Source organism: Toxorhynchites rutilus, chromosome 2, assembly GCF_029784135.1.
Source record: "Toxorhynchites rutilus septentrionalis strain SRP chromosome 2, ASM2978413v1, whole genome shotgun sequence".
In the NCBI taxonomy this organism is placed as follows: Eukaryota; Metazoa; Arthropoda; class Insecta; order Diptera; family Culicidae; genus Toxorhynchites; species Toxorhynchites rutilus.
Window position 1 is genome coordinate 338,958,969 of NC_073745.1, and position 22,700 is coordinate 338,981,668.

The window sequence follows — 22,700 nt, forward strand, 5'->3', positions numbered from 1 at the left end:
AACAACCGTATAACGATTATAATCGTTCATCATCGTCGTGGCTTTTCCATAGGACCCCCTCAATCTGAATGCACCAAGTCACCCACAGCTCTAGACTTGCTGCTTGATGCTTTAGGAAACGGTAACCGACTCATCTTGCCTTCGCAACACACGGCACAAACGGACTGAATTTCGCATTTGTTCATTTTTAGGCCGAAGCCCAATCCATTCTGCACTATTTTCGCTATTGCTTCAGGATCACGATGTCCGAATCGTCGATACCACAGGTGCTCACACAGGTCCGGATGTTTTTCCTGGGTCATAAGCGCTTGCTGTGGTAATTGCTTCAAGCAGTACAAACCACCACTCCTCTCGCCTACCAGAATGGCTTCCTGGCCTTTTAAGATCTTGCACCCTACACGATCGAATAAAACGTTGTACCCTAGGTCGCAAATCTTACTCACCGAGAGCAGATTTCTTGACAACAAAGGAACATGGTACACATGGTTCAAGGTGACATTCATCTAAACTCCAGTGCCTGTTACCGACACTACCTTTGCGGTTCCGGCACCGCTCGACATGTTTTTGTTTCCATCGGTCAGACAGATTTTTGGTTGCTGTGATGAGTTCACGTTTTTCAGCAGCTTCTTGTCGCTGGTCATGTGAGACGTAGCACCGGAGTCCAAGTATCACCGGTTCTCGCTAGAATTCGTCACAGCCATCAGACACATCTCTATTCCATCCGGCACTTCAGTAGCCAAATTCGCCTCCAGCTTGTTCTCTTGCCTTCCCTTGGTCAGCTTCGATCAATCTCGCCGAAAATGTCCTTCTTATTGACAGTAAAAGCACGCTCCTTTCTTCTTCTTTTCGATCGTTTTTGAATTCACTGTTTTCATTACCTTCTTGCTGCCATGCACATTACCGCCGTTGCATTCCAACCGACGAAGTCACTCGTCCCGCAGCTTGCTCTTCACGAAATCCACCGTTAACTCGTTTTCCGGCCTGTTTTCGATCACATTGATCAAGCTGCCGTACGATGGCGGGAGACTAGACAAAATCAGCGCCATAAAAACTCGATCCTTCATACCTTCTCCAATCACCTCCGAACCTGGAAAATCTTCCAGATCCCTCATCTCATTCGGGTGCGCGAGGAGATCACCGTCTTCCGATAACCGGAACACAGCTTTGGTATGGAGCGTCGATGGAAGAGATGGTGCCTCGTGAATCTGCTTTAACGAGTCCCACATCTCCTTTGCTGTCTGCTTCCCGATAATATGCACCAGCTGATTGTCCGCCAATTCAATTATAGCGCGAGCCTTCCCGTCTTTCACGAGCCACTTCGCCGTGACCACTTCCGGCTTTGGATCCAAAATAAGCTTCGGCAATCCCTCCTTCACAAGCAAAAGCTCCATCTGGAACTTCCAGATCGAATAATGGTTGTTCAGCTTCTCCAAAGAATTTTTTTGCATCCGCCATCTTATTTTTATGATCCACTCGCGATGCAAATTTACTGTTCAAAAAACGAAAATCACCCTTCACAGTTCGAGTTTCCAACAAATGTTCACAAATTCCGTGTTACGCTGGGCCCATAACCTGTTGGGTTATACTCGCAAAGAAATAATAACACCGAATTATTGATGATAAAAGAATAAAGGAAACGATTTATTGAACGCGTGTATACTTTTCAAGAGTAGAAACGATTATGGCTAGTAAAGAAAAAGAAATTGCACGAGTGCGGTACATTAACAGCACGTAACTAAACTGCACTGCTGTGTTTGGCCGATTGGGCAGTTCGGCAATTGTTGCCATCCCAATACGTATTAGAACATCTTTCTCTAACATATTAAGTAACATATTAAGGTGAAGGTAGAAGCTAGCCACAATGGCGCTCATTTCTTTCAACTCCCTCCCTCACCCCTTGCCCGAAAATCAATAACTTTGCGAAACAGTGTGAAGAAAATGATCGTTTTCACACACTTCCCATCATGTAATATCAATCAAACTCTAATCGATTACTCACAAGATATTAAATTTTCATCTGCTGTCGCACTATATAGTGAAAAACGTCGGAAAACTCGAGCTAGTGCTCTGAAAGTTAAATTTCCATTTTTCAACCTTCGGAAATGGTTTTGTTTGTATTGATGAAAGCATCGTTATTTTTTCGACACTGATGCCACACAACATCATCGAAACAGCTACAAAAACCACTCAATAGAATGTTATTCCTGAATCATAGCGTTTCATGTGATTAAAATCAATAGAATAAAATTGTGTTGATATCAATACAATTATTATTTTTACGTTTAATGGGTCTATAATGTAAGTTTTAGCAACTTTAACATTGGGTAAGAAAATTGTATTGCAGAGCTCGGAACACTGCCACGGCTGCCAATGCTTACAAAAACAGTAAACGGAAAAGTATTACATTCAATCAAAATGCCTCGGCCAACGAAGAGCGTTAAGGCTCTCCGACGTGAATATGTGAAAACAATACGATTAACGAAGGAAAACATTAAGGAATTATCAACATCGAGTTACTATGCGGAAGAACTTGTTAATACCAAAAGGGCCCCAATTCGCATGTGTTATAAATTTACGCTTTTACGCTCGCGTATAATCAGAATTTTACTTTTATATGCAAATGCACCTTCTATATATATTTATATTGAATTGTAATTTTTTCCAAATTTATTCGAAGACCCGTGGCAATGTAGCGCCACACAGTCTATAAGTGAATTAATCTATTTACGTGTGCTTTGCTCTTCTCTCACAAACACTATTACCCCATTTTTACACGTGGGTTTAACTATACTACTACAATGGCTAGCTTCCACCTTCACCTTAAGATTTTTTCATTTAACACGTTGAGCCCATTAGGAACGACAGTCACAGAATTTTTTTTTCGGATGTTTGACGACGTGTGACTATTTTCTAATCGAATTTCATGCTATTTTTTTTTATACATTCACTAATTTTGGGGGCGGGGGCCGACACAGACATTGGCCCTGATTCTCAAATACACTTCACGGTGGAAAAGAAAAGAACGGCACGCCATTGAACTACGTTTTACGAGTTAGTGAAGTGTCGAAGATAATGATGAGCTTTCAGGCAGAATGAGCACTTTTCAAATAAAAAATCATTAATGAAATTTAACTTCTTCGTATCAAACTGGTATTCAATGTGAGTGGGAAGCTTTGTTTTCTTCATGTGGTATAATAATCTCATACAAAAATTTCATCTGAAGATAATTTGATATTTTAATGATAAGTTTAGTGGGCAACTAATCTCGTATCCAGATGTCGACACCATACCGTTGCCATCGCGAATACGTTTCATACCGTTTCCACCGTGAAGTGTATTCGTAGTGTATTCGAGAATTAGGCCCATTGTGCAAATGATCTTGATGCCGACTGAAAGGAAAGCGAAGCAAGAACAATTTGGAGCTCGACGTATGAAATCTTGTGTGTGCATTCTTTCATGTATCACATTTGGACACTTCTTTTGCGCAGGCAAATCGTAGCTTGAATTTGTAAAATTCTTGAATTGATTTTTTTATTCTTGAATACCATTCAAAAATGTTTGGCAGATTCTTCAGCTAATCGCACAATTCAGAATATAACGCGGATCCAGAAGAATGGATTTCAAATTGTGATTATAATTGATTGAGAAATGACTTTTTAGAATAATTATAGAATAAGATATTGTTGGCGCGACTAGTATTGAAAAACAATAATCTTCGCAGAGCAAAACAGGGACGACTTTCATAACGACATAATTGTTTGTGTCGTGATTCAAATTATTCTATGCATGTCACATAAAGGTTGGGAAAATATTATATTGTATGTCGTTTATATTATATTGGCCTGGTCACGCAGTTTGGAGTTCTTATGGCAAATGCACAAACAACACCGATCAATCATCTCGTCCGCGTAAAAAAACAAAACTTGCATACCGTCATTCCGAAGCTGACGCAATAGTTTATACAGGGTCTTTCAGATTAAACGCTCAGGCAAAAAAATCGAATAGCACCTTAAATATTTTTTTTTCACTCTGTCCATGGCAACACTGCATTCCCCACTTCGGGACGATAATATTTTGCTACTCGTTCAGTCTAATTGGATCGTTTTTAGTGTCAAGATGTACAATTTACAAGAACGTGTATTTTTAGTAAATTCGTATTACTCGAGCAACCGAAGCCTTAATGAAACTTTGTCCTCTTATGGTAAGAATTTCAACATTTTTCGTCGTCAGTTACATCCTCTGGGGGTACGTGAAGGACAGTTGCAATGTTAACAAACCACAAAATTTGGAACATGAAATCTCGACGAGTAATGCAATTTTAAGACATTTGGCGCCAACAATTTTTTTTAAACCCCGATTTTTGGTGATCTTTTGTTTTTCAAAAAAAAAAACTCAAAGGGTGTTTTTTCGAGGTGGTGAACATTTTTTAACTAACTTTTTGAAGTTAGAGATGACCATTTTCATTGGCACCCTAGTACACACAAAAAAAAGTTTCAGGAGTCAGGTTGTCGTTGTCATTTACCTTCTGGCATAATGTATATGTTGTTAAAAGGAGAATATTAGACATCCGAAACGATGTTATAAATCTATTGCTAAAAATCTGCTGTGATCTAAATAGATTGAATCTGGAGAAGTCATTTATGCCATTTTTTCAAAATTTAATCTTTCTTCAGCGATTGCATTCAATTAAATACACGACCGCATTTTGGACGTAGGACTACCAACTACCGTAGGACTATCAGAATTTACTCTCAGGTATGAGTTCTGAAAAGAATTTATGCCTTGCGTGATTTTTTTCTAAGCAACTGGAAATAATAATTTCTTTGCCCTCGCGAGAATAACACACAAGTTGGCCATCTTGGCATTATTTCTCTGAAAACTTAAATAGAAATCTGTAGTATCCCCAACCAAAAAATTTTGAAAAATCTTTCATTTTTACTTAGTTTTGTTTAGTTTTTTGAATTACAGAGGCTTTAAACTGTTCAGTTTATTCGCCTCTAGCCTTGAAATATACTAATTGTGGGAATCCTAAAACTGTATCTCATGGCCTTATAAAAGAGATTTGGAAAGCTTTGAGACTAGCTGTTAACTAGTGGATGATCCGATCGTCATTTGTTTTAGTTGACTTGACGAATGCACTGATGCTTACCACCCTGAGCATCGAGCAGAAATGAATAGAAACTGTTTCCATGAGTTTATGACATGATACGGGTAAATAAAAATGGGTTCCAAATCAGCAATTCCAAATGAAATCCAAAATGACAAAACATGAGTATTTTTGATTCGAATGAAGGTTTGTATCCCGTTTGGGTTGGAGGAAATATGAGTTTTCCACAGTAATTGGGAATTTTTTGACTCAAGTGTAACTTTTGAAAAGGGCGTATCGATTTTAGTAAGAGAAATCTTTGATAATTTATATCTCAAAAACTATGAGTCGTGACGAAATAGTGTCTTAAAAAGAGTTATAGAGTATTGATGTTTAAACGTGAAAAAATAATATACACTGAGAAAAAAATTAGTACCGACTAGGACAAGGTAGGACTCATAGTTTTTGAGATATAAATTATCAAAGATTTATCTTACTAAAATCGATACGCCCTATTCAAAAGTTACACTTGAATCAGAAAATTCCCAATTACTGTGGAAAACTCATATTTCCTCCAACCCAAACGGAATACAAACTTTCAATCGATTCAAAAATACTCATGTTTTGTTATTTGTCGATTTCATTTGGAATTACCCATTAGCATTTGATTGATTGATTTTTTCAAACTACAAAGTTCATTCAACTCTAGTCTGGAATGAGGGCTCTCCAATGAAGGGTCCTGGGATTGAAGCCACCTATATTTGGAAGTCATTTAGATAATACATTATTTATATAATACAATTCAAATGTTGTTTATTATGCTTCGGATTGTGCGAGTTGGGGAAAATATGCCCCGTTTTTTTGTAAAATTTGTTGCCATTGTAAAGGCAGTTTCATAATGCCTTTCTCAAAAAAGCCTTGGTCCTTATTGGAGAAAAACTCTAGCAATAGATTTTTACAATCTTCTATTGATCCCAATTTCTGTCTTTCAGGAAGTTTTACAATGCGAGAAAAAGGTGATAATCGCTTGGTGCCGGGTCCGGACTATATGGTGGATGCATTAAAACATACCAATTGAGCTCTCGGTATTGTGTGGCCTTGCGTTGGAACACAACACCTCCTCTGTTGGGCAATTCTGGGCATTTCTGGTCCATCACAAGCTTCAAACGGTTCATTTAATAATTGTAGAGATCTGAATTCAGTGTATTCCACAAAAAAAATAATAAAAATCATTCAAAATTTAAAAAAATAAATAAATTGAGCGTATTGTACTGTTACAGTATTGGCACCATTAACACCATGCACAATTTCCGCGGCCTGGCTTGCATTTTCGCCTTTATAAAAAAGTGTAAAATATATCTAATTTTCTCTTTGTTGACTTTCATTGTTAACACCCATGTTTAACTCACAACTGAATGGAACAAACAAAAACCAGTAAAAGAATTTTTTTAGCGTGAAATGTCACCTTTATCACGAGCCTAAGCCTAAACAAGAAATTTTATGAACAATTTCAAGCAAGATATTGATCACTAAAGCCAGCTACCGAGAAAGTAATGGATTATTTTCCCCCAACCCAATATCTTACTTGTTACCTTTGTTTGGCGAAGTTTCCCATGCGATATCATTTTTCTTCAATACATTTCTCACTGTGATAAATTCGCAAGATTTTAGTAGGTATATATTTCACATCGAAACGCGAGAAAAATCCACCCAAATTACGCGCGATATTTTTACGCCATCCTTTCGTTTTCTTCTATTAATAAAGTCGATCCGCTTGGACTAATTTTGCATTCAACTTCTTGGCTTTGAGCTTAGCACAATTTCGCCTCAAGTTTGGGCGCGCGTAGATCCACGCGTCGAGGACAGATGGTGCCGCTCTGATTAAGAGAACAGCTAAAGGCGCAAAAGCCTGGGATGACGGAATAGTATACACGTTTCACGGGTAGCATCATAAAATCAAGCACCGGAAGAGCGTGGACAGCACAAAAAGATCCTCCCGCGCTGCAGCTGAATAATTTCGAAGACGATGTATTTTTTTTTCTCGTTGTTGCTCACGAGCGGATATCCTGCTGCGATCCCTTTTTTCGACTTTTCAGTTTTTCAGCCGTTCGGCTTCGGGTGGAGGAGGAATAAATGAAGTTTGCTTTGGCAGTCCGGATAAGCAGATTTGCGAGTGAGCAAGGATGGTAATAAAAGTTTATGCCTTAAAATTTATCTTTATTTTATTTTCGCTCACAATTCCGAGGAGGTGCACCGGGCAGGGAGCGGTTGACGAATCGTTTGGACTAACGAGGTAAATTTGATGTTCCACTCTGGTGCGCTCCACCGGTGGGTGACATAATCCGACATACCGTTGCTGATTTTGACTTTTTTTCTTCTTCGGTGTCCCATCCGGCGGTGGACCCATTTATGGAAGTTTAGCAAACGGGACAGCGTTTGGAACGGATGGCAATTTCACGATGGCTGGCTATCATCATTGTCGTGACTTGCTCGACCAGAGTTAGGCCAACTTGGGCGGGTGAAACTTGTATATTTGGAGCAAAAGATTTTCCGATTACGGTGGGACCATGAGATGGAGTGATGAAATGTGATGATCTCATGTGGGAACAGAAAAAAACAGATAGAAAGCTAAACAATCAACGATTTGCAACACAAGCAGAAAGATGAACCGAAAAACGAAAACCGAATGATGCGCGTTTACTAACAAAATACTTACTTACAGTGGCTGGTGTTGACATGGTGACACTACAGGGAAGCACCGCGAGACCTCCTCGTTGACTAACTACCCTACTATTGTTTTTGGTGATAAATTGACTCTCGTGATGGGGTGAGCTGAGTGCATTGCGGTGTGATGATTTGGCTTCATTAGATTCTGGAAAGAACGAAACAAGAGAGAGATGGAGTAAGGGGGACGGATTAAAACTAGTATTATCGAATCAACGAAAGTAATGAATTTTCAGTGCAGTACATTATGCGAGTTGAACACAATGACGAGCAGCACTCAACGACGATGGCGGCATTAATCTCTCTCAGCTTTGCTGTTGAGAACGAGTTCCATTCCCAACGAGTGGATGGGAAAATTACAAACTTTTATTATGTTGTTTTGTCTTTCACCAAGTCACTGACAGAGTTTTTCGAAACGAAAGCTGGAAGCTTCAGAGCTTTCTGTTTTGCTTGTCACCGAGATTGAGTTATGAAAATTATAATGCAAATTTTGACCGAACACAGGGGAACTGTTTTGTCATCGCCGGCGATAGTCCTGGATTGGATGGGAGGGGGAGGTTGGTTGGGTGGTTGGTAAAATTAAGCTTCATTTATCATTAACGCTGTTATACATGCGTCCCAACTCTAAGCCCAGTACCACGGTGACATCCAGAGCGAAAACAAGCATAATTAGGCAAAGGCAAAGCAAACCAACAAGACTTAACTCCAATTAACTTGCTTCACTTTCCATCGTTCGCTCTCGGATGAATCTTTAATTGTACATCCGCGAGAGGAAGGCAGACAGGAGGTTCGGGGAAACGAGTTTCGAATTGTCTTTCATTATGGAGCAGTTGAAATGTTTCCAGAATTCTTTCCACAATAGGACCGACCAGCAAACCAGCACAGTCATCTTTATAATGGTAATTACCATAATAATTGTGTTAACATTTGTTATTGTCTGTGACAGTTGCAAACTGTTTACATTAGCAGAACTCAGTTCGACCAAAACACGATACAGTTGTGTCTGCAGGGATCTGGGAAGGAAAATATGTATTGAATGGTGGAATCGTGGTAGCTGAAATGGACAAATGAATGCAGATGTGGTTTCTATCATCGTTACGCCATTACGTTACATCGAGTTGTGTTGTCAGATGAGAGATGTCGAATTTAATAATTTTCATGTTGCGATATACTTGAATTAGGAAAATCAATTGCTTATAACAATTGCTGCATTTTTTTCTAAAAACGCTTTTCATTCCCAAATCTATTACCAAACAAAAGTGGTGCCTTGAAGATTTAGAGATTTTCAACTTCAAGTTTACTATACGGAATGGTAACATTCTTATTATAAACAGTAGAAATCAATATGGGTCTCGAAAGCGTAGTCCACACCCAAACTAACGTTGAGCGGATTGCAGCCATAGTGTGTTCTCCAAGTCAAGTTAGTTCGTTTGATACACATATCTCAATCAACCTTTTTTTTGAAATGATATGGAATCAGCTATTTTGTAGCGGGGGCCAAATTGGATTTTTCATGATAAGCAGTTTTAAAATGACAGCAGAGATAAAGGTATTTTATAAATTCGGTCAGTTCTTATTGGTCAAATTTGTATTAATGTGGGACAACACTACAGACATACAAACATACATACGAACAGTTCAAGCTAAATGAAACCGTTTACTAAAGTAATTTCCTATTTTGTGATTGCGACCATCTTGGATTTGGATTTTTCATGATCTACTGTGATCTACTATTCAAGCCCTTTCATTTGATACCCATATTAATCAAGATTTGAGAAAAAATGCAGCCCGCAATTTGATAGAGGCAGCCATCATAGATTTGCATTTTCATAAATAACTGTGTTCTACTAGTCAAGACCTTTCATTTGATACCCATAATAATAGGGTTTTGAGAAAATATGTAGTCCGCCATTTTGTAGTGGCAGCCATCTTGGATTTGCATTTTTCATAAATAACCGTGTTCTTCTAGTCAAGCCCTTTCATTTGTTACCCATATTAATGAAGTTTTGGGAAAATATGTAGTTCACCATTTTGTAGTGGCAGCCATCTTGGATATGCGTTTTTCCTAAATAACCGTATCCTACTAGTCAAGCCCTTTCATTTGATACTCAGATTGAAGAGGTTTTGAGAAAATATGTGATCCGCCATTTTGTAGTGGCCGCCATCTTGGATTTTCAAGATCATGAAATACACAGTTTTATAATGACTACAGAGATAAAACTGTGCTCCAAATTTCAGATCAATCGGTCAACAGGAAGGGGGTCAAATTTCGATTAATGTGGGTCAGCGTTACAGACATACATGTTACAAACATACAAACATACAGAATACAGGGTAAGCTAAACAAAACCGTTTAAAAATACGTTTTTAAGAAAAATGAATTTCAATTTTAAGAAAAAAATGTTTTCCAGTGTTATTGTTTTGAAAACAAATTTTGGTATTTTTTTCTAAAACTTTAAATAATTTCCTACATTTCATCCTGTGACCACGATCTTGTATTATACACCCAAACTAGTATTGATAGAAAATAAGTCATTCTTAGCACAAAACATGCTTATTCCTGCCTTAAGGAGGCAAATACGCAGAAAAAAGCATCCCAGATATGATCTTTTTGAGAGAGTGAAATGCTTGTATGTATGGAGCAGACTTCTCATGTGTATTAGTTGAACTTTCATATTAGTTGTGTGAGTGTCAGGTTTGTTGTTTGTACATGTATGGGTATCAATGTTGTCAATTGCATTTCAGTTGTGTGAGTGTCAGCATTGAATTGTACATGTATGTGTATCAATGTTGTCAATTACATATGTGTGCGTGAGTACAACCTGCACGCGTAGCAGCTGCTTCTGATAATGCTGCGCTGAATATGTGGCAGTAGTAAAGGGTGTGTCACATCAAATTGCATCACGGAAAAAACGCTGTAGAAATTTAATTTTTAGGAATTATATCTTCAGCTTTCGCTTATAATCAGATAAGAGTGTATAGATCACGTTGGCCATGCTGTCAATTTTTCGTAAATTTGGAAAAATGTCGTCGAACGAAAAAGAGCGTCGTGAATTAATCCTGTGCACTCATTTCGAGAATCCGGAGTTGTCACATCGGGACATCGGTAAGATGCTGGGAATCGTCCAATCCACGGTCAGCAGAGTACTAAAACGATACTTCGAGAACCTAACCATCGACCGGAAGGTGAAGAACGGCAAAAATGGATGCTCCGTCAGTGAAAAAGATCACAAGCGCGTAGTTAAGCAGTTTAGACGTGATCCGAGAAGTTCGGTCCGGGATGTCGCCAATATGCTGAATTTGCCAAGTTCATTCGTCCAGCGGACCAAGCAGCGGGAGGGCCTGCGTACATACAAGGTTCAGAAGGCTCCTAACCGCGACGAAAGGCAAAACATGGTGGGGAAGACGCGAGCCCGGAAGCTGTACACCGAAATGCTGACGAAGCCGCATTGCCTGGTAATGGACGACGAAACCTACGTCAAAGCGGACTTTCGTCAGCTGCCGAGCATGTTGTTCTTCTACGCAGAGGACAAATTCAGCGTTCCGGAGGAGATTCGCAAACAGAAACTATCCAAGTTTGCCAAAAAGTACATGGTGTGGCAAGCGATCTGCTCTTGCGGAAAGCGGAGCGCCCCCTTCGTGATGACCGGCACGGTAAACGGGCAGGTTTACTTTAAGGAGTGCCTACAGAAGCGCTTACTACCACTATTGAAGCAGCACGAGGGTCCGACCATCTTCTGGCCGGATCTCGCTTCGTGCCACTATTCAAAGGACGTGTTGGAGTGGTACGAAGCCAACGGGGTCACCTTCGTGCCAAAGGAAATGAACCCGCCCAACGCGCCGGAGCTTCAAAAAACAGGAAGTGGGTTATATCTATGGTATAACCGCAAGGGTGACGTAGGACTATCGTTGATTTAGAGATCATTTGTTTGAAGTTGAATCTAAATCCATTCTGAATGAATGAATAAATGAATATTTGGGGGACTTCGAAAACGAGAGCGTTACGTTGGAGGCACAAGTTTTTATGCATCCATTATAGGATACGAAAAACCTTGTTCTGAAGAATAATCTTCAGAAGCTAACCTGCTAACTGTACTTGATTGACAAATCACAAACCCAAATGTATTATATGGATATTTTATGGACAGAAAACATTAAAATAAACTCTTTCGCTTGAATGTAATTTTCAATTCCAAGGGGAACTGGCAGATTATTTTCCAGCAACGATTAGATATTTCCACATTTTCCTCGATACTGGAAGCCCACCAGTGGTTAATACTAATTCGATTACCATCTGTTAATAGCACTTGATTGAAACATATTTGGTCACAGTGTTACATGGATAGAAAACATTAAAATAAACTCTTTCACATGAATGTATTTTTAAATTCCCAGAGGAACTGGCAGATTATTTTCTAGCAATGATTAGATCTTTCCGGAACTTTCTCGATGCTGAATGGTATCCAAACGGAAAGAATTCCGCGCGTGTATGTGTGTGTAGCGATGTCTTCCCGGGGAACCGTTTGTGGCATCACCTTCCTCCTGATGGATTCCCTTCTGGCCTAGGGTGCACAAACAGGCTCTTGGTGACACCGTTCATCCGCGCTTTCATGATAAACGAAGAGCTTCACCACAACAGCGACAACATGCTCCAATCGCTGTTCAATTAGAACTGAGTGGATTTACGAGCGGCGCTCGCTTATATACCGATTGGTGATTTCAATAGCCTGTTTTGAAAGCAATTTTAAGACTATTGAAACAAGTTTTTGGATCAAAAAGTAACAAGTATAGAACGCGTAGACATTTTATCTTTCGAATGAAGTGTTTATCATACCATTTCGTTCAGTTGTTTAGGAGCTATTAACGCTCAAAATCTCGGTCTCCGGCGTAACGCTTTCGTTTTCGAAACTTTGATTTCACACCCCGGTATAGAAATGAAAGACGTAGTCCTACGTCAAAACTACAACCTGACGTTGTACAGAACCTTATGGACGGGGTAAAGAGGAAGGTGCGAGCATACGGGCTTGGGCTCGAAGTATGAATAAAAAGAAAATGCCAAAAGTTGTTTAATAGTTCTTATTTTACTGTCTAACATTTTCAAAAGGATCGGTCTACTGGGCGAATTTCGACAGCGTTTTTTCCGTGATGCAATTTGATGTGACACACCCTTTAATAACGGAACTATTAATTGAAATTTACAGTCATGTTATCACTGTTGTCACGCGTTCACATTCAAAATCACACCTCATTTGAGACGCGTTCTTAGTTCTTTTAAAATATAACTATGAAAATAGTTGTATAAAAAAATAAAACCCACTTGTTGCTTATGCAACGAAGAGATAGTTGGTCACATCTTCATATTCTTGAGTTCAACATACGTTTTGTAACCTCTTCTTGCTTAGCCCGAAGTAAAATCCGAACAAAATCCTTGGTGAAATCCTGAATTTTAACATTTTTTATATTAGCAAAATTTGAACTATTTTGTCTAAATTTTAAGCTACAATTTACCGTATCATACGAAGAAACGATAAAAGAGCGTAATCAGGAGCTGTGGTCCAAAGCACCTAACCTACAAGTTACAAAGTACCTAACCTGTTGCGAGGATTTATTCATTTAGACAGAATTCCAATTTATAATTCCTATTTTACTCACTTCAACCAACCGGTAAACACATACCAATGCACATGAATATTACCCTACATTAGAAAACTCAACGAATCTTATAGTTATACAGAGACAGTATTTGCTGAGAGCAAAACGGAGAGCGTAAAACAGTATATTAACGTTAACGTCTTTGATGTATGCGTAACTAAAAATGTTTCCTCTAGTTTTGGATGTTCTGTCATACCTGTTATACACAAACTCGCCTCTCGCTTGGGGAAATTTTGTACTAGTGTGTGAACGGCTTCCCCGGATAGCTCTTCTCATGGCATGTTTAAGCTCATTGATTGTCACTTTTTGGGTGTGTTTATTTTTTTTTTGTGTAGTTTTAGAGTTATAATTTTTTTGGAAAAAATGAAAAAAAAATTAGCTCTTTACAAAAAGTATCAGATGTACCGGTAAGTTTCCTCGGTTTTACAACAGATGGCGTAACTTGATTATTTTTCCAGTGAATCAAATTTACAGAAAGCTACTGTCATTGCGCGTCTTTAAGTCTTTAAGTTTAACTCCATAAAACAAGATGTTGAGAAAAATGATGAAATATTATGTTTTATGATTATTTATTATTCAATGGCTGAAAAGATTTTGTCATTTAGTGGTGTTAATACTTATTATTAAAGAAATTTGTTTTGAATATATACAGTTAGGAGCTAATCAAGTGCTTTGATACTAAAATTTAATAATATTGAAAAAATTGAGTTAATCGATTAGGCAAGTGAAGAGTCCATATGTCAAAAAGTTGAAGCGTAAACAACATAGTTTTTTTCCACTTCGAATATGTCGAATTTGGTACCAACGAGAGTGTTTTTGCGGGGAGTGTTACTTCATTACTTCAATAGGAAGAAAAAAGACGCGGAAAGTCATCGCGTTCTGGTGGAAGTTTATGGTGACCATGCTCAAACTGAACGAACGTGCATTGTTTGAAAGTGGTTATTTTGACTTGGAAGACGAAGAACGTTCCGGGCCGCCAAAAAAGTTTTAAGATGAAGAATTGGAGGCTTTATTCGATCATGATCCGTCACAAACGCAACAAGAACTTGCAGCTACAATTGGAGTAGCTCAGCAAATCATATCCGATCGTTTAAAAGCAATGGGAATGATCCGAAAGATAGGGCATTGGGTGCTGTATGAATAGAAGCCACGAGACGTCGAACGCCTGCTTCAATGATATAAAAAAAGGGAAAAGGATAAAAGAAAGGGGGGGGGATCGAATCGTTACTGGCGATGAAAAGTGGGTCCATTACGACAATCCTAAACGTCGGGCAAACGTATGGATACCCCGGCCATGCATCAACATCGACGGCCGCGCGTAGTATTCACGGCCAGAAGGTTCTGCTGTCTATTTGGTGGGACCTGCTGGGTGTGGTGTACTATAAGCTGCTAAAACCGAATAAAACCATTACGGGGGACCTCCACCGACGACAATTGACGCGTTTGAGCCGTGCACTGAAGGAAAAACGGCTACAGTAAAAATGTAGTGACTAGCGATGGGCAGTACTTTGAATATTAAATTTGTGACCATTTTGGCAGAATTAAGCTTTAATTTATGAAAAAAAGCACCAAGAGACTTACCGGTACTCCTATTAGTACATTTCTTTTTCAAATAATACAAGTATGCAAAATTGTTCAAATGAACAATGTCTTTACACCCACAATATTTCACTGCTATCTGAGATGATGCTGCCAACGGCCAGTCGAGTTGGAATGAAGTCCTTCTATTGCTACAACATAAATATTACACAAATGCTATATTTAGGCTGACCAAATGTATCGTTTTTTCGACCATTTTTGACTCCAGTCTTTTTATCAATCTGTACCGTATTTTGAGTATAAGAAATATAGGGGAACCGCAAGTAATAAGGACAGTGGGGGTAATATGGACATGTGGTTGATTTGTATAGTTACATTTTGAATTTCTGATTGCTGTCAATGAGAACACCTCCTACATGTTATTCTATAATATTTAAACCACCCTATGGCAAAGAATACTGATCAAAAGTGGAAAAGGGAAACAAAAACCGAAAATCATACATGATTCCGCGTGAGGATGTAATTTTAGCTGCTTCGATATTAAGCATTCCGAGTTGTTTAATATCCAAATTCAAATTGCTGATGGTTATATCTCGGTTTGTGAGTTAACAGAGAAGCGATATTAGGTATGTACGGGAAAAAAATTCATTTTTGAGTGGAAAATTTAAATTATTGAAATAATTTTACTGGTGGGGTAAACCGGACAGTTGCCAGTGGGAGTGAGATGGACTGTGAAAAGTCTGTTCAATCTGTTCCTAAGGAATGCCCTGCGTCTATAAATGGAAATCAAATCGCCAAATGTGAACTGTTTAGAAGCTGACTGGAATCAAAAGCAAAATAGTTGAGGGTCTGTTCGTTTATACTGCTGAAAAGCACGATATCACTTCTAGGTGGCTTAATTCGATTTTTTCATCATTTAACGGACATTCGTGATGAGTTCAGACCTTGGTTGAATAAAATTATTCCTCTCGCGATCGATAATCCTCTACGATTCATATATTACAAACCTGTTCATATTACCCCCACTACATGTCTATTATACCCGCATCGAAAAAAATGTTGTATTTTTCGGTCTGTTTTAATTTTAGAAAAAAACATTAAAAAACATTTTTTTGTAAAATATTCAGCCAGTTAGGTAGAAAAACAGTATATTGAATTGCAAGAAACTGCATCAAAGTTTTGGGAAACATGAATTTCCAAAGATATAATTGAAGTTCTTAATATGTCCGTTTTACCCCCACTCCCCTATATTTTTTTGAACTGGTGGACTGATTTGAATTTGGATTTTAACTTTGGTCAGAGTGTTCGCAGGGAAAGAGTTTGTCTGCCAATTGTATGATGTAGTACTGTAGAATAATTAAAGTATTTTTGCGTCTTCGTCGGAGAACATTATACAGGATGGCGAAAAAGTCACGCAACGCTTTATTAAGACTTTGTATCGTGAGTATCGTTTTTTATACCTTTTTTTTTGTGCAAATCGGTTGCGTGACTTTTGCGCCATCCGGTAGAAAATTGATTGAGCATGATGACACACAGTGTTGCTACATTTTTATCTGTACCAGAGGGGTTAAAAATCTTAGTCATCTGTACTTTTTCTTCCAAAAATCTGTACCATCGAAAATCTTATTTGTAGAGAAAAATCTATTTTATCAGCATGAAAAAAATACTGATTTATTTACTGCAAATACTACATTTACATTTGCAAGTCGCTCGATGCTTATACATAGTTTTTCCGAAAGCAAGCGATACAGCGGCGTCAAAGTTTTTCATGTACCTTAAGGGGGGATCCCTGTCCGGAAGGTCGAAAAATAATGAATTTTTGTGATTTTCGATTCCGATATTAGGAATAAAGTATCTCTCCGAGGGTAGACTGCCATACAAATGAAACACGAGTTTCTGCATAACTCGAGAACTAATCAAGCAAAAGGGTAAGGGTAAAACTCGAGGAAGGAATGGTTCAATTTCAGATGTTATATTTTATTCAATATTATTATATTTTCGGTATCAAACATGTATTCCATGCGAGGGAGAAACATGGTATTTGCAAGTGATTGAAAAACATTGAACGAGAATTGGGTCTGAAAATAATTTGATATTATAATGACGAGTTCTAGTAGAAGTACAGGTCAGACTCGATTATCCGGAGTATTGATTTTTTTTCACTCCGGATAATCGAGTCAAAACAAATTTTTTTCTTTATTTGTTTTTTTGCATGTATTTGTCGTTTTTTTGAAAATAAAAGAGGAATTTGATTTTTGATTCATCCCCTTAAAGTCAGAAAACACCTATCTCACATAAAAAAAAAAAATATCCAGATTCTCTCAGGAGGTGATAGACGATCATATTTGATGAAAAAAAATCCTCCTACACATATGTTCACATATGTTCGAATTTTAACAATGACAGAGTTACAGAACTTTTTTTTTGTTCCGGACTCTGTTGCATCAAACTGGCTCTACATTAAAAAGTACGCTACAGAAGACGATTCTGATGCTTTCATTTGAAAAATGAGAAATTTTAGTACAGTATATAGTAGTGGAACAACTTTAACCGCTCCACAATTTGTTCTTTGACGCACAACTTCTATCTTTCTTAATTTGGCTGCAATATCAATATAAACAATTCCTGGTGAAAATTCAAGCAAAATCTTCAAAAATCACGATTTTTACCCCACTGTACATGTGATAGACACTTAAACTTCACCTTAACGTTAAAAGGTTATAAAGGGTGTGTCACATCAAATTGCATCACGGAAAAAACGCTGTAGAAATTCGCCCAGTAGACCGATCCTTTTGAAAATTTTAGACGGTAAAATAAAAACTATTAAACAACTTTTGGCATTTTCTTTTTATTCATACTTCGAGCCCAAGCCCGTATGCTCGCACCTTCCTCTTTACCCCGTCTATAAGGTTCTGTACAACGTCAGGTTGTAGTTTTTTTTGAACAGAAATCCATTTTCTCTTGAAGTCCGCCTCCGATTTGACAACTTTTGGGTTCTTCCGGAGGACCTGCTTCATAATCGCCCAATATTTCTCTATTGGGCGAAGCTCCGGCGCATTGGGCGGGTTCATTTCCTTTGGCACGAAGGTGACCCCGTTGGCTTCGTACCACTCCAACACGTCCTTTGAATAGTGGCACGAAGCGAGATCCGGCCAGAAGATGGTCGAGCCCTCGTGCTGCTTCAATAGTGGTAGTAAGCGCTTCTGTAGGCACTCCTTAAGGTAAACCTGCCCGTTTACCGTGCCGGTCATCACGAAGGGGGCGCTCCGCTTTCCGCAAGAGCAGATCGCTTGCCACACCAAATACTTTTTGGCAAACTTGGATAGTTTCTGCTTGCGAATCTCCTCCGGAACGTTGAATTTGTCCTCTGCGGAGAAGAACAACATGCTCGGCAGCTGACGAAAGTCCGCTTTGACGTTTCGTCGTCCATTAGCAGGCAATGCGGCTTCGTCAGCATTTCGGTGTACAGCTTCCGGGCTCGCGTCTTCCCCACCATGTTTTGCCTTTCGTCGCGGTTAGGAGCCTTCTGAACCTTGTATGTACGCAGGCCCTTCCGCTGCTTGGTCCGCTGGACGAATGAACTTGACAAATTCAGCATATTGTCGACATCCCGGACCGAACTTCTCGGATCGCGTCTAAACTGCTTAACTACGCGCTTGTGATCTTTTTCACTGACGGAGCATCCATTTTTGCCGTTCTTCACCTTCCGGTCGATTGTTAGGTTCTCGAAGTATCGTTTTAGTACTCTGCTGACCGTGGATTGGACGATTCCCAGCATCTTACCGATGTCCCGATGTGACAACTCCGGATTCTCGAAATGAGTGCACAGGATTAATTCACGACGCTCTTTTTCGTTCGACGACATTTTTCCAAATTTACGAAAAATTGACAGTGAAGCATGGCCAACGTGATTTATACACTCTTATCTGATTATAAGCGACAGCTGAAGATATAATTCCTAAAAATTAAATTTCTACAGCGTATTTTCCGTGATGCAATTTGATGTGACACACCCTTTATTTCTTCATGAAATAAGCCATATTTGAAATATAAAAAAAAATATTTTTTTCCAAACTGAATATAATCGAGTCCAAAATTGTATATAATCGAATCACATATAATCGAGTCTGTATATAATCGAGTCTGACCTGTACTGTATTCTATTAGTCAGATCATTTCATTTGATACCAATATTGAGGGGATTGCAAAAAATACATAGTCGACCATTTTTTTCGAATTTATGTTGTTCATAGTGTAGTGTATTCTCCAAATGAAGCCATTCAGCCATATTTTTGCGGCGGCCAAATTGAATTTTTCAAGATCATGGAATACGCAGTTTTATAACGATAGTATAATTAAATGTATGTTCCAAATTTCAGATTAATTATTCAACAGGAACGGGGTCAATTTTCTATTAATGTGGGACAACCCAACAAACATTCAAACTTAGATAGAAACAGGTCAAGCTGAATGAAACCATTCAAAAAGTAATTAGTTTTGAATTAGTTTTAATTTGAATTTTTCATAAATAACTGTATTCTACTAGTCAAGGCCTTTCATTAGATACCCATATTGATGGGGTTCTGAGAAAATATGTAATCCGCCATTTTGTAGTGGCCGCCATCTTAGGTTTGCATTTTTCATGAATATACAGTTATACTAGTCAAGCCCTTTCATTTGATACCCATATTGATGTGAAAAAATATATATGGCGCCATCTTGCGGTGGTGGCCATTTTGGATTTTCAATTTTTCATAAATAACTGTGTTCTACTACCCTTTTATTTGATACCCATATTGGTAGGGTTCTGAGAAAGTATGAAATCGACTATTTTTGTAGTGGCCGCCATCTTGGATTTGCATTTTTCATAAATGACTGTGTTCTACTAGTCAAGCCCTTTCATTTGATACCAATATTGATGGAGTTCTGAGAAAATATGCAAAATAAAATATTCCGGATAATCGAGTCCGACTTGTACTAGAATATTTATAATAAAAGGAATTTGTGAATGGTCAAAATTAATTAATGAACAGTTCTGCGATTGAACCCATGGACGTTCACTTAGTAAGAAAACGTGAATATTTGACAAATTTATAACATTTAATTTATTGTTATATTTATATTGCTATATTAATAACAGAGAAGTTATATTTATAACAAAAAAAAACAATTTTGGGCGATACGAAGTTTGTAAGGTCAGCTAGTTTATAAATATAAAAATGGATTTCTGTCGGTCTGTCTGTCTGTCTGATTCTTATGGATTCGGAAACTACTCAACCGATCAACATGAAAATTGGTATGTAGGGGTTTTTGGGGCCGGGGAAGATTTTCGTGATAGTTTGAGACCCCTTCCCCCTCTTTGAGAAGTTTCTACATTACTCGAAAATTAATCAAGCAAATGAAACCAAATTAGGCATATTGGGGTTTTAGGGAGTAATAAATGTTTCTATGGTGGTAAGACTCACCCCCCCCCCCTCTCTAAGGAGGAGCTACCATACAAATGAAAGAAAAATTTCTGCATAATTCGAAAACTAATCAAGTAAATGGAGTCAAATATGTTATGCGAATATTTTAGGGGACACGAAACGTTTCCATGTTGAATAGACACTCCTCCCCTCTCTCTGAGGGGGGAGGGAACAAACTTCTGCATAACTCAAGAACTAATCGAACACAATTTGGGATGTGATAGTTTTTGGGTATGAGAAATGTTTCTCTGATGGTATGACACCCGTCCCTTCTCTGGAATTGTGTCTGAAAATAATCTGATATTACAATGATGAATTTTGCTAGAAATACTAGGAATTTTATAGTAAAAGGTAAATTCAACGGGTCGATTAGAAGATCAATTAACGAACAGTTCTGCGATTGGACCCATGAACTTGCTCATAGTAAGAAAACGTGAATGTTTGAAGGTATTGATAACAAAAAAAAACAAATTTTGGGCGGGACGAAGTTTGCCGGGTCAGCTGGTCATACAATAAAAATTCTCAAAACCAAGTTAAGCACTTTGAAGAAACGAGTTCGGCCTTACAAAATTAATACAAGCGGACCCAGAACTAAGCACCCAACGAACAGCGTCCTCTGTTTATTAAAAAATGTAAATTCAATACAATTTCTCTCCGAATACGACATTTTGGCAGCACCCGGACAGCGCAAATACGAAGCGAAATAAATGAAGCCTGTAATTGATATTCTTCATTCGAGCGATCCATTTTCCATTGTTCCGCTCGCATCGTTGGCGCAAATTAAAATCTACAAACTGGGAACAAAAGGGATTTTGTGTCCACAAAGTCTATGACTATATCCTATTCAAACAATTTACCCTGTTCACCATGCCCCCCTCCGCACATCACCATCCCAAAAACATTCCCATCGTAAAACTCAATTACACGCGCGGAAAACAAATGAAAAACAAACTCGTTATCCTCGGAACACCTGATCCCCCAGTTTTGTGGGAGGGTCCAACCATCTTCCTTCCACTGGCGATGCGTGAATTTGTGAGCATCATTCTTGTTCTTTTTTTTTCCTGCTCCTGTCTGCCATTATTGTTCACCCGACATGCGTAATCAATTTACGGCGTCAATACGTCCAATTTCAAGTCCTCTCGCCATTCGAGCTGGGAAACACATTTGAACAAGTCACCATGCATATGCGGGTCGGGCTAAACATAGAAACATCAGGTTCCTTTTGCACATGTCCCCCCCCCCCCACAACGAACCGACGACGACTACACCGAAGGCTACCTCGGTTCTCCAGCACTCCGCTGCGAGCATTGTGATTTTGTGAATAATTAATTCGGTGTTGGGGGGTTGGAATTCATGTGGTTGTTAGGTTCCGGAGTGTGTGTGCCCGTCCTAAACATACCTGTGAACACAAAGGGGAGGGAACTGAACTCGAGTAAGGCTGCAGAGGTGCGTCAGGAATCCAAAATGGTATTCAATTAATAAGAGCTTGTTTCGGTCGTCGATTCAGCGTTACCCAGGTCAGCCCATTTACGATGGTTGAGTTTCGGGGGGAGTTCCAAGAGAGGGATTCGTGTTAATTTCATTTTAAGACATTCAATTTGGGTGTTGGAAATAATAATTAATTCCTGGACATAAAAATTCGCATGGTATCGGCCGAAATAGGTGTCGACACGTGGGAAGGTCCTGACCGTTGTTTGTTTGAAGTATTACATAATAATTTCGTAGTTGACAGAGTGAGTGACAGTCACTGTTTTTCGATTTTGTGGTGCTCGACAGCGGGACTTTGATATTGTGGCCCAGAATGAATCCAAGTCTGTCAGAAATAATAATAACTTTCAAATTGTGACGCACGTGTTTGTGTCCTGCGATAAAACACTCCGAGCTATGAGAAAAAAGCGCTGCAGAAATAATGGCAGTGTAGAAAAATTGCGGATGAGATCGCCGAATCTCGAAACGAGTGAAGCTTGACAAGAAAAAATCGCCGAAACAAAATCCAACTGCGGGTGTTGAGAGAAGAAAGATGTTTTCAACTATAGATAACATCAAATTGATGCTTTTCAACGGCGGAAAGCAACCGAAAAGCATTCGGATGAAAATGGAGTATAGTGTTTCCATCATAGCGGATTTATGGGAAGCATTTTACGGGTGGAGATTACTCACAGTTTACAAATAGCTCTTTATGTTGGAAGACGATTTATCATTAGCCGGCGAAATATGTTTGTGTCCAGTCATGT

General features: G+C 38.7%; 1 protein-coding gene across 1 annotated transcript in view; it reads right to left on the minus strand.

Annotated features, from left to right (window-relative positions):
- LOC129764382 (Fc receptor-like protein 2) overlaps positions 1-22,700 on the minus strand; it is a 178,621-nt gene that overhangs the window by 52,875 nt on the left and 103,046 nt on the right. The window contains exon 2 of the mRNA XM_055763391.1: positions 7,807-7,958. Within this exon, the coding sequence (XP_055619366.1) occupies positions 7,807-7,958 (152 nt within the window). The remainder of the gene's footprint in view (positions 1-7,806; positions 7,959-22,700) is intronic.